Source organism: Pan paniscus, chromosome 19, assembly GCF_029289425.2.
Source record: "Pan paniscus chromosome 19, NHGRI_mPanPan1-v2.0_pri, whole genome shotgun sequence".
Classification (NCBI taxonomy): domain Eukaryota; kingdom Metazoa; phylum Chordata; class Mammalia; order Primates; family Hominidae; genus Pan; species Pan paniscus.
This window is the reverse complement of record NC_073268.2, coordinates 34,003,629-34,017,242: the sequence shown is the minus strand read 5'-3', so window position 1 is coordinate 34,017,242 and position 13,614 is coordinate 34,003,629. Positions and strand designations below refer to the sequence as shown.

At 36.8% G+C, this 13,614-nt stretch overlaps 1 protein-coding gene across 1 annotated transcript in view; it reads left to right on the top strand.

Moving 5' to 3' along the window:
* The window catches only part of CPD (carboxypeptidase D), an 87,432-nt gene that overhangs the window by 53,598 nt on the left and 20,220 nt on the right, over positions 1-13,614 (top strand). The window contains exons 9-12 of the mRNA XM_008965175.5: positions 6,884-6,986; positions 7,465-7,607; positions 8,963-9,132; positions 10,858-11,187. Coding sequence (XP_008963423.2) covers positions 6,884-6,986; positions 7,465-7,607; positions 8,963-9,132; positions 10,858-11,187 — 746 coding nt within the window. The remainder of the gene's footprint in view (positions 1-6,883; positions 6,987-7,464; positions 7,608-8,962; positions 9,133-10,857; positions 11,188-13,614) is intronic.

Sequence of the window (13,614 nt, the reverse complement as noted above, 5' to 3'; positions counted from 1 at the left end):
TTAACACAGTACCTGGAACATATACATGTCAATTTATTTCATTTGACAAATAAGTTATAAGCCCAGTAAAGTAGGCCAAGATAAGGGCTTAATGAATTATAGCTCTGGAGCCAAATCTTGCCCACCACCTGTTTTTATAAATAAAATTGTATTGACACACAGCCACAGCTATATTTTTATATATTGTGTGTGGCTGCTTTCTCCTTCAACATTTCAAAGTAAATCAGTATAATTTACTATATTAACAAACTAAAGAAGGAAAATCCAGTGATCAAAGGGCAAAGTTGAGTAGTTTCAACAAAGACTTTTGCATCTAAAAAGTCTGAAATATTTGCTGTCTGGTTTTTTACAAGAAAAAATTGCCAAACTTTAGTCTAAGGTATTTAAGATCCTGTAGTTACATATAGCAAGGAAAAGCAGGCAGAAATTTCTGTATTTTCCAAACTTCCTATGATAAACATGGATTACTCTTACAATCGGGAATGTTAAAATGTGTGTGTGTGTGAAAATTTAATTTAAAAATCGTTCTTAGGACCAGGCCTGGTGGCTCATGCCTGAAATCGTAGCACTTTGGTAGGGCAAGGCAGGAGAATTGCTTGAGCTCTCAGGAGTTTGAGACCAGACTGGGCAACATAGCAAGAGCTTGCCTCTACTAAAAAAAAAAAAAAAAAAAAAAAAAAATTAGCCGGTTGTGGTGACATGCATTTGTTGTTCCAGCTACTTAGGAGGCTGAGGTGGGAGGATCGCTCTATCCCAGGAGATTGAGGTTGAAGTGAGCTTGATCACAATACTATACTCTAGCCTGGGTGACAAAGCTGAGACCCTGTCTCAAAAAAATAAAAATTGTCTTAGAAAACATGTTAAAAGTTGAGGCTTGTAAACTAGGCTTGTTAGTTTCAATGTTTGGTGTTACTACTGACTTAGTATTGTTATTGGTTATATTGGTACTATTATTGGTTATAGGTAATGAATATTATTACTGTAACTCTGTACTCTCCAGTCACAGTCCTCCATCCTTCCACTTTTCCCATTCCCTCATCCTCTGCAAATGAATCTTGTGAGATTGTTCAGAGTTTCTACTAGAGGAGTACAGCTGTTCATTTCACCTTAGAGAATTATTGCTTTCTGTTTGGACATATATGTCTTTTTGAAGTACATATGTGGAGTAATAAGAGAATGTATAGTGTCCTAACCATCAAAATAAAAATTAAATGGCTGGATTTTGCATATTTTCTCATCACATTCTATGCTCATTCTCATGATTTCTGCTTTTCGCCTTCATTTTGGCTTCTAGTTCCTTATCTTCTCTTTGTTTTCTTAGACCATTAACCCTTTTGATTTGATTTACCTTTCTCTGTAGCGTAGACCCATGGACATACCTTTTCAATGATTCTCCTAAGGGTCTTGTACACCCCTTTGACATAACTGCTTTGCCCTCCAGTCCTCAGTAATTACCATTATCTCTTTTCTCCATACCAATATTACAAGTACAGCCTAGAGTGGTCACACTGTCACGGCAATTTGCTATAGTCCATATGTGTGCTCTCCAACTTCAGCTGAACCCTCAGTCCTACGTGGCAACATTTCCTGTTTAGCTACTTGACTCCCTGGCTCAGTTCCCACTATGGTGATTCAGAGCCTTTATCCTCTATCTGAGCCTCCTGTTCCAGCTCTATCCCTCTTATTCATAGTAGATCACTTTGCATTGAACTCAAGTAGAACTTTGAGTAATCTGATGTGAGTTCACTAAGATTCTGTCTTCTCAATTGTTTCTCATGTGTGTCTTAACAATATTCTCCTCCATTTCTTGATCCCACTGCATTCTGCCTCCTGGAATCTTGTGTCTTCATATCTTATTTTATAAATGAGGAAGGTGATAATTAAACTCCCCAGTCTTCACTCACAGCCTTTTTTCTCTTGGTCAATAAGCAGCTCCTCTAAAAATATTGTCTTCTGCTAACCTTAGTAAGCCCCCATGAAGCTACCATTCAAAGTTTCTTTATTTTTACTCTTCAAAACTTCTCAAAAGCAAATAGTCTTGGGAGACATCTGAGCAGCCAAAGACAGTGATGGCTATGTGATAACCTATCTCCCAGGGTTTTTCTTTAAACAATATAAAACGACTTAAAAACTACCAAATTTTACACAAAACCACACTGTTGGCATCACAAAAGATCCTGAAACTGCAAAATAACTGTAAATTTTTTAAAAATCAAGAAGTCTCAGCATGATCTATCATGCACCTACCCCACCTTCGCCCCACCACAAGGCTTTGTGGTGAGGTAAAGCAGACCAAGAAAACTTACGGAGAAGACAGAAGTGGGTGCCAGTGAAGGGCAGCTGTGAAGGTAATTTGGAATGACCACCATACATCACATATGCACTAAATCCAAAAATACTAAAAGAGTAACTGGGCAGATGAGAGCTCTGGAATACAGGGAAGAGATTTCAAAATGCACACAACTTAAAGGATCTGGTGTGATTTAACGGGATAAGTACAATTTAAAAGGAGAGGATGGTTACAGGGAGATCTTCCAAACTCATAGCTTCTGGAGAAGGAGAAAAAGAGGCAAAGATAGAAATGAAGAAGTGCTCCTTGGCAATTAGATGGTGAATGGGAAAAGGAAAAAGTGGGGAGAAATGTAAGGTTTTCCAAGACAGAAAAGAACTTTAAAATCAGAAGATTCTCAGCTCCACCCTTACCACCAAGACAAATAAATAACCACACTGAGGTACCTGGATTTTGCTAGACCAACAGAAAAGTGTACCATTAAGCTAGGAATAATATTAAATGCCCAATATCATAAAAATAAAGAGGAAAATAAAGTCCATGGAAAATGATTGCAGAAAATTAGGAAATGAAACTTCACATATAGACACTAAGGAGACCCTACCATTAGCAAAAAATAATCAAGAAGCAGAAGAAAACTGTTCAGTTGGCATTCTAAACAGATTAAGTATACCCAAATATACGTTGAGAATATGAGAAACTACCTCAACTCAGATAGTCAAAAAATAAAAACAGAGGCCAGGAAACAAAAAACAGGGATAAATAAAATAAAGTTTATAGGACTCAGGAAAAAAATGGAAGAAAAAGACAAAATTATCTCTGAAATGAAGAATAAATGACAAAAGTTAGGGAACTCATACATCCAATTTCAAACTTACTACAAAGCTACAGTAATTAAGACAGTGTGGTACTGGCATAAAGACAGACATATAGATCAATGAAATAGAACTGAGAACCCAGGAATAAATTCTTATGTTGATGGTCAGTTGATTTTTTTTTTTTAGAAAAGGATGCCAAGACAATTCAATAGGCAAAGAATAGATTTTTTAAATAAATGGTGCTGGGACAATTGGATATTTATATGCAAAAGAATAAACTAGATACCTTCCTCACACCACACCCCAAAATTAGCTTAAAATAGCTCATAAACCTAAATATAGGAACTAAAACTATAAAACTAAGAAAAAATAGGAATACATTTTTGTGATTTGGTCCTCCTCTAGATATGACATCAGAAGCACAAGTGACAAAAAAAGATTGATACATTGGACATAATCCAGATTTAAAACTTCTTTACTGCAAAAAACAACTGTATTTGTTTCCTAGTTCTGCTGTAACAAAATTCCACAAACTGGGTGGTCTAAGACAACAGGAATTTATTGTCTCATAGTTTTGGAGGCCAGAAGTCCAAAATCACAGTGTTGGCAGGGCCATTCTCCCTCTGAAACTGTGGAATAATCCTTCCTTGTTTCTCCCTAGTTTCTGGTGCTTTGCTGGCAACCACTGGCATTCCTTCACTTCTAGGTGCATCACTCCAACCCTTCATCATCACATGGCATTCTCCCTCTGTCTTCGTATCCCAGTTTCCCCTTTGTACAAGGACACCGTCATATTGGATTAGGGCCCATGCTAATCACCTTATTTTAACTTGATTACCTCTGTAAGGAACTTATTTCCAAATAAGATCACATTTTGAGGTACTGAGGGTTAGGACTTCAATATATTTTTGGAGGACACAACTCAATCCATAACATATAACATCCAGGAAGTAAAAAGACAACCCACAGAAGCTGGGCTTGGTGACACGTGCCTGTAGTCCCAGCTACTTGGGAGGCTGAGGCCGAAGGATTGCTTGAGCCCAAGAAGTAGAGGCTATCGTGAGCTATGATCATGCCACTGCACTCCAGCTTGGGTGACAGAAGGAGACCCCAGCCCCCAAAAAATAAATAAATAGATGACCCACAGAATAAGAGAAAATTTTTGTAAATCATACATTTTGATAAAGGTGTTATATCTAAAATATATAAAGAACTCTTATGGCTAAATAATAAAAAGACAAATCATCCAAGTGAAAAATAGGCGAAGGATCTGAATGGACATTTCTCTGAAGAAGAGAAAATGGCCAATAAGCACATGAAAAGATGCTCAATATTATTAGCCATTAGAGAAATGCAAGTCAATACCACAATGAGATACCTCTTGTTACCCACTAGAATGGCTGTAATTTTAAAAAATGGAAAATATGCATAGGCAAAGATGTGGAAAAATTGAAACCTTACATACATTGCTGGTGGGGTGTAAAATGGTATAACTGCTTTGAAAAACAGTCTGGCAGTGCTTTAAAACATTAAATATAGAATTGTAATATGACCCAGCATTCCACTGCTAGGTATATACCCAAGAGAAATGGAAACATGTATTCACACAAAAACTTGTACATGAATATTTGTAGCAGCATTATTCATAATAGCCCCAAATGGAAACAACCAAAATGTCCATCAACTGATGAATGGGTTAACAAACTGATAAGTAGACATACAAAATCATACAGTGGAATATTATTCAGCCATAAAAAGTAATGAAGTAATGATACACAGTACAACTTGAATGAACCTTAAAAACCTACTAAGTGAAAGAAGTCACAAGAGACTACATATTGTATGATTCAGTTTATATGTAATGTTCAGAGTAGGCAAACCCATAGAGACAGAAAGTAGATTGGTGGTTGCCTAGGGTTTGGAGTGGGGGTGGGGAGTAGGGGTTGGGGAAAAATGGAGAATGCTAATAGGTATAGAGTTTCTTTTTGGGGTGATGAAAATGTCCTAAAATTTATTATGGTGGGTGGTTATACAACTCTATGAATACTAAAAACCATTGAATTGTACACTTTAAATGGAGTCAATTGTGTGGAATGTGAATTATATCTCAATAAAGTGGATTTTGAAAACCTAAAGAAGACTGAGGGGTGGAGGATCCATTCTGTATTCGTATATAAGTTAAAAAAATGAGATGTAAAAGTTATATACCAAGCCCAGTGTGATGGCTCACACCTGTAATCTCAACACTTTGGGAAGCCGAGGTGGGCAGATTCGTTGAGCCCAGGAGTTCGAGACCAGCCTGGGCAACATAGTCAAACCCCATCCCTACAAAAAATACAAAAATTAGCCAGGTGTGTGGGTGCATGCCTATAGTCCCAGCTGCTCAGGAGGGTGAGGTGGAAGGATCACTTGAGCGTGGGGAGATTGAGGCTGCAGTGATCTGTGTTTCCACTACTGCACTCTGAGCTGGGTGACAAACAAGACCCAGTTTCAAAACCAAAACAAAACCAAAGCAAAAGCGCATGCATATAATTATTACAGTAATCGAAAATTATGGTTTTTATTTGATAAGAGAGTGATGGGATGATAAGCCCATAATTGGCATATTAAGTTTCTAGATGGGGATCGTTTATTTTATTTTGTTTTTGTTAGGACAGAGTCTTGCTTTGTCACCCAGGCTGTAGTGCAGTGGTGCAATCATGGTTTACTGCAGCCTCAACCTCCTGGGGTCAAGCTATTTTCCCGTCTCAGCCTCCCAAGGAGCTGGTTCTACAGGCATGTAGCACCATGTGTGGCTTTTTTTTTTTTTTTTTTTTTTTTTTTTGTAGAGATGAGGTCTCACTGTATTGCCCAGGCTGGTCTTGAACTTCTGAGCTCAAGCAATTCTCCAACCTTGGCCTCCCAAAGTGTTGGGGTTACAGGTGTGATCTTACCTGTCCCTGTTTATATATTTTAAATGGTTAATTCTCTGTGGTAGAAAAATGGGAAATTATTCTTTTTCTCTTCACACTTTCAGTACTTTTTTTCTGTTTCAAAAAGAGATAAATGAAGTTTTGACCATCTTTCAAAGCTCAATTTCTTCTAGGAAACTCCCCCTGCCACTCTCATCAGATGTAATCTTTCTCTCCTCTTGCTTTCAATGGCATGCATTTGTGTCTCCATGGCAGTTTTTCTTACCCTTCATTGAGTTATCAGTTGGACACCTACTGTATGCTAGATGCTGAGGACACAGAGACACAAACTGTTTCAAGGAATAGTGTATTGTCTTTAGGGAAGAGAAAGGTGCAACTAGTTGTAATAGGGTAAGATAATTGTACAGAGGGCAGTCAGAGCACAGAGGGGCCATCTTATTCCTGCTAGCAGTCAGGGAAAGCTGCTTGCTTTTATTGTGTGTGTATTATCTTTTTTGGACTTCAAGCTCCTTGAAAGCGTGAAACCAAAGTATAAATATGAGCAGAAATTTTTTTTAGAGAGGGGTTCAGCTAGGTTTTATATTACTTGTAATTGCGAGTAATAAATGAAGTCAATATTTTCTTAAGGAGCACATTGTATTTTGATTTTTAAAAATAGATAAGTTCAGATAGTGAAAAATCAAAATGGCATAAAAAGCTATACACTGAAAAGTCTCACTGCTCATAGCCCCACCCCACTCCCACCTCCACCCCTCACACACCCTGTTGGAAGCCACTTTTATTATTTTCCTGTATCTTTCCAGTATTTTTTTTTTGATGGAGATACAAACAAATTCAAGTAAAGATTCTTTTTGTTTTTCCAGGAAAATTCCCAGATGTTTCAAGGTAGACCTTGCAAGAATATGTATCCTAATGAATATTTTCCTCATGGAATAACAAATGGAGCTAGTTGGTATAATGTGCCAGGTAAAGATTCTTTTATATCAAGGCCTTACAACTTGATGGCCTTTCTGCTTTCCTAGATGGTGCTTCTTGTTATTATCTTTTAATTTTGAGGAATACTCATTATTTTTAAAACATGGTTTAAATAGTTTAAAATATTTAAATAATCTTTTCAACTACTTTTATGTTTGATGTACGTTGAGGGTTGAGTAAGAATAATGCACTAAAACTTGATTAAATGGTTACATTTTACTTCTGGCTATTAGAAAAGAATCTTACATGTGCTAATAGAAGAGTGTAAGCTATATTTGAATTCTTAAACATGAAGGTATAGGTGTTTTGCTTGTATCGCAAGCATCAAAGTGCCCTCACATGAACACGTTAGCTTATCAATGCTGATAAGAGATAAATTTGGCTTTTTACTAGGAATGTTGCTTACCTTTTGGGATCTGAGCTGTTTAGAACTTCTTCAGAGTGACTAATTTTAATTTTTATCTTTTAGGAGGAATGCAGGACTGGAACTATTTACAAACAAATTGCTTTGAAGTGACTATTGAACTAGGTTGTGTGAAATATCCACTTGAGAAAGAGCTGCCAAACTTTTGGGAACAGAATCGAAGATCACTAATCCAGTTTATGAAACAGGTGACTATTCAGGAGTGAAGTATGAAATTTCTCCCGAGGGTGAAAAGATTTTTGTGCGTACACGTGGTTTTTGTGCAGTGATTTTGGAATACACTCTTTAAAATTTCAATTCATTTTAGTATATTTAACCAGTTTGTATATTCCAAGGTGTTTAATATATTTATCTAGAAAATTCATGAATGGAAATGAGTTTATTTGTATATGTGAGGAAAAGTTGAAGAAAATGATTGAACAAGGTAGTGATATTTTGCTCTTAAGGGTTAGTGGTCACTTTTTACCCGTGTTTAAAAAAGACCAGCATAAATTGGATACACACCTAATCATTGGCCAAGTGATAGAAAGATGGGCTGTGGAGTGAATGTTTTTATTCTTTTTCTTATTGCCAGTGATTTACTGTGAAATGATTAATTTCCTTTTGTTTGGATATGTGTGGTGGCCAGTAGGTAAAGATTATAAGAAATATACTAATGTTAATTAGGATAATCAGACTAATACTTTGTGCCAGTACATTTCTGCATTTTTCTTTTTCCTGAGTGGTGTGACATAAAGTCTGTGAGTTTTTTTTACTATATTTAAAGACATTTTATTCTGAAAAATTTTAAATATACAGAAAAGTTATGACTAGCCAATAATTATTCCTATACCTAGATTTAACATTTTTAACATTTTGTTATATTTGCTTTATTTTAATGTAAATTTTATTTACACACTCACATACACATACATATTTTTGACTGAACTATTGTAATATAAATTGCAGGTATGGTATTTTACCCCTAAATATTTCAGCATCTGTCTCCTAAAAATAAGGAGCTACTACATACTATCTCTAAGTGCTACTGTCCTACCCAAGAAAATTAACAGTAATTCCCTAATATTACCTAATACTTAGTTTATATTTAAATGTCCATATTTGTCCCCAAAATGTAATTTTACAGCTGTATTTTATGACCAGGATCTAGTCAAGTTTCATGCATTGCATTGGATTATTATATCTCTTTACTATTCTTTGAGCTATAAGAGTCCTTCTGTTTTTAAAAAATGCCATTTCCTTTTGAAAAGGCCAGGTCTGTTTTCTTGTAGAATGTCATATATTCTGAAATCATCAGAATGTGCTAAAGTTTAAACAGTGTTATTTATATTCTTCATGATAAAGAGAAACAAAGCCTATGAAAAATTAGCCTTCAGAAATATTTTAATGAACATTTACATTGAACTTTACTCTGAACTCCTAAATTCCTGTTTGTTCCATTTATTTTTGTTGACAATCTGTTATTTTGAATATCACCTCCCAAGATAATTAGATGATGATGTTTATTATTGAAATCTGGTGTCCTTGTACTTACTTAATCCAGGTTCATCAGGGCGTCAAAGGATTTGTTCTAGATGCCACAGATGGCAGGGGTATATTAAATGCCACCATTAGTGTTGCTGAGATTAATCACCCAGTGACTACTTACAAAACTGGAGATTACTGGCGTCTCTTGGTTCCAGGAACTTATAAAATCACAGCATCTGCTCGAGGGTGAGTGACTGAATGCTTTGAAATAGAGTGCTTGGAGGACAAACATGGCTCCATTCTGGAGGATTATTACTAGAACGTTCTAGAGAGCCTGTTAAGCAACTTTGAATGGATTGCTGGGAAGTTTAGGGCTGGTTATACCTTTGACTCTCCTTTAGTGGCAGATAGAGTACATGAAAAAAAAAAAAAGGAAAGATTCCTGGGGTAAATATTCTAGTTATTGCTTAGTTGACTCATTGTGACATGCTTCCAACCTGGACATTAAACAAGACACTTTAGAATACACATCAAATCCTGATCCTCATGGCCTTAGGTTTTTTATTTAAAAGGAGAGTTAGGCTGAAGTAATTCTACAAAGTCAGTTCCAATTCATAGTAGAATTTATTGGAAATGTGTTCAAGATAGTTTTTCCTTTAAAGGAGTAACAAAAGTGTTAGTTGATGAAGCACAAAGAACATAGAAAATGCATAGAAAGAACATTTCTCGTTCTTTTAATTTGCTAAATACAGGCAAGCCCAAAGCAATGCAGTCTATTTAACATGCTAGTAACTTTTTTTTTTTTTTTTTTTTTTTTTTTTTTTGAGACAGAGCTTCTCTCTATCGCCCAGGCTGGAGTGCATGGCACTATCTCAGCTGCCTGCAACTTCTGCCTCCTGGGTTCAAGGGATGCTTGTGCCTCAGCCTCCCAAGTAGTTGATATTACTGGTGTGTGCCACCACACCCGACTAATTTTTGTATTTTTAGTAGAGACAGGGTTTCTCTTGTAGTTTTCTTTTTTATCTTTTGATAAGTATAGATGTTACCACAGGATATTTTCCCTTCCTCCTGCTAGCTAACTTATTTCTGAAGAGTTAGTTTGAATACCCATTGAAGTAAGGGTAAAATATGAAAGCATTTTAGTCGTTGCCTTTGTTTTTTAATGGTTTTCAGATATCTAGTGGTCCATAAATGAATGGGTTAGAACCTCACACTAATGAGTAATGAGGTCTTTTCTATGATTCTTCCATTTTTGGCAGAGTGTTAACTAAAGCAGCAGGGGATCCGAGAAACAGGGTGAGAAGGATGTGTTTGGCAGAGAATGTCATAACCTAGCACCTCTGCAACTTTTCCACCCATATACCCTGATAGAAGACAAGTGAATTTAAGTTCCAGGAGACATGGGAGTATCCACTACAAGCACTAAATTTCTTTTGAAGCCATATATTTAATCTTAAAAACGTAGGCCAGGTGCGGTGGCTCAGGTCTGTAATCCCAGCACTTTGGGAGGCAGAGGCAGGTGGATCACTTGAGGTCAGAAGTTTGAGACCAGCCTGGCCAACATGGTGAAATCCTATCTCTACTAAAAATACAAAAATTATCCAGGCATGGTGGTGGGCACCTGTAATCCCAGCTACTCAGGAGGCTGAGGCAGGAGAATCACTTGAACCCAGGAGGCGGAGGTTGCAGTGAACTGAGATGGTGCCACTGCACTCCAGCCTGGGTGACAGAGCAAGACTCCATCTTAAAAAAAATTATGAAAAAAATCCATTCATATTTTGTAATATACCCATGTCTATTCTTTATTAATGTATTAAAAATAATAAATTACTCAACATTAAAATTTTGTCTCTTTAGGAAGCTGCACCACATTTATCCCAAGGATTCTCACGTTCTCTGCACACCTGCCTTCCCAGGGTTTGGGTACTCCAGCTGCAGGAGTGTGGTTCTGATCTGTCTCCTTTATCATAGGTATAATCCAGTTACCAAGAATGTGACTGTCAAGAGTGAAGGCGCTATTCAGGTCAACTTCACACTTGTTCGATCCTCAACAGATTCAAACAATGAATCAAAGAAAGGAAAAGGGGCTAGCAGCAGCACCAATGATGCCAGTGATCCAACTACTAAAGAGTTTGAAACTTTAATTAAAGACCTTTCAGCGGAGAATGGTTTGGAAAGCCTCATGTTACGCTCCTCCTCAAATCTGGCTCTGGCTCTTTATCGATACCATTCCTACAAAGACTTATCAGAGTTTCTGAGAGGACTTGTAATGAACTATCCACATATTACAAATCTTACCAAGTAAGTGTCACTTTCTATTGTCTTTTTTTTTTTTTCAAGACAGTAAAATCAGCATTAGCCATGTTGAATAGTTGTAATTTATATAGAAATATTTGGGAACAGAATGTACAGAGAGTTGGAGTTTACTTATTTTGCAACATGTATTTGCTTGGAGATCTTTTTTTTTTTAAATTATGCTTTAAGTTTTAGGGTACATGTGCACAACATGCAGGTTTGTTACATATGTATACATGTGCCATGTTGGTGTGCTGCACCTGTTAACTCATCATTTACATTAGGTATATCTCCTAATGCTATCCCTCCCCCCTACCCCTACCCCACAACAGACCCCAGGGTGTGATGTTCCCCTTCCTGTGTCCAAGTGTTCTCATTGTTCAGTTCCCACCTATGAGTGAGAACATGCAGTTTTTGGTTTTTTGTCCTTGCGATAGTTTGCTGAGAATGATGGTTTCCAGCTTCATCCATGTCCCTACAAAGGACATGAACTCATAATTTTTTATGGTTGCATAGTATTCCATGGTGTATATGTGCCACATTTTCTTAATCCAGTCTATCATTGATGGACATTTGGGTTGGTTCCAAGTCTTTGCTATTGTGAATAGTGCCACAATAAACATACGTGTGCATGTGTCTTTATAGCAGCATGATTTATAGTCCTTTGGGTATATACCCAGTAATGGGATGGCTGGGTCAAATGGTATTTCCAGTTCTAGATACCTGAGGAATTGCCACACTGACTTCCACAATGGTTGAACTAGTTTACAGTCCCACCAACAGTGTAAAAGTGTTCCTGTTTCTCCACATCCTCTCCAGCACCTGTTGTTTCCTGACTTTTTAATGATTGCCATTCTAACTGGTGTGAGATGGTATCTCACTGTGGTTTTGATTTGCATTTCTCTGATGGCCAGTGATGATAAGCATTTTTTTGTGTGTCTTTTGGCTGCATAAATGTCTTCTTTTGAGAAGTGTCTGTTCATATCCTTCGCCCACTTTTTGATGGGGTTGTTTGTATTTTTCTTGTAAATTTGTTTAAGTTCTTTGTAGATTCTGGATATTAGCCCTTTGTCAGATGAGTAGATTGCAAAAATTTTCTTCCATTCTGTAGGTTGCCTGTTCACTCTGATGGTAGTTTCTTTTGCTGTGCAGAAGCTCTTTAGTTTAATGAGATCCCATTTGTCAATTTTGGCTTTTGTTGCCATTGCTTTTGGTGTTTTAGACATAAAGTTCTTGCCCATGCCTATGTCCTGAATGGTATTGCCTAGGTTTTCTTCTAGGGTTTTTATGGTTTTAGGTCTAACATGTAAGTCTTTAATCCATCGTGAATTAATTTTTGTATAAGGTGTAAGGAAGGGGTGCTTGGAGATCTTTTTAATAGTGAATCTTGGGAACTTTAAGGAGAATTACTTGTTAGATTAGAAGTAGATAGCCTATGATTCCAGGAAATGTAAAATTGCTCTTCCTGATAATTATTTTGACTGATTGTAAAACCCTTTCCATCACTCAGCTACAGATCTATTAATATGTTCTGACTAAATATTGTTTAGTTTGTTTTATTTTGCTTGGGGCAAGGGAGGAATTTAGAACTGTAAGCTCACCTGTTAGGGATTATATGTAACTTTTTTTTTTTAATTAGAAAATGAAGCCTAGTTGCTGTCCTAATTCTAGTCTCTATTCACAGTCTCTTACTTGAAGCTTTAGGGACATGTGTGATCGTGGGTCCCAGGGAAAACATACAGTCCTGGCTTATGTAAAACTGATAGCTGAGATAGCCTTTACCTTCACTTTGTGGTGGTTGCTCTGCCTCACTTGCACTGCTTCATTTTAGATTTTGTTACAGTTACTCCAAAATTATTTCTATGATTTGTTGATTCCTATGGTTTGCCTGTTGTAGTTAAGGTCTTTACATTTTGCCTTGAGCATATAGTTCTCTGCTGCAAACCTCATGAACATTATTTAGCCTTTTACCTTTTTACTTTGTCTTTCTTCATGGGTCCTTTTAATTTCATCAGAAAACTTAGTTCCTCAAATTCTGATTTATAATATTCATAGATGCAGAGTGATACTTACTTTCTTTGGCAATACCAATTACTTTTCTTCCTTAACTGATTCTTGGATATTTCTGGCTATTTCAGGTTTTAATATCATACAATCTTAGTGCCATAGAGTTCATATACTTTTTTATTTTAATAGAAAACCAGGCTGGGCACAGTGGCTCACACCTGTAATCCCAGCACTTTGGGAGGCCCAGGTGGGAGGATCGCTTGAGGCCAGGAGCTCCAGTTTACGTTGAACTATGATCACACCACTGTACTCCAGCCTAGGTGACAGTAAGATCCTGTCTCTAAAACAAACAAAAATTGGGCATTATTTTGCTGTCTGTTTACTTAGTTGATTTAATTTTTTTAACCTCCTAATTCAAGACACACT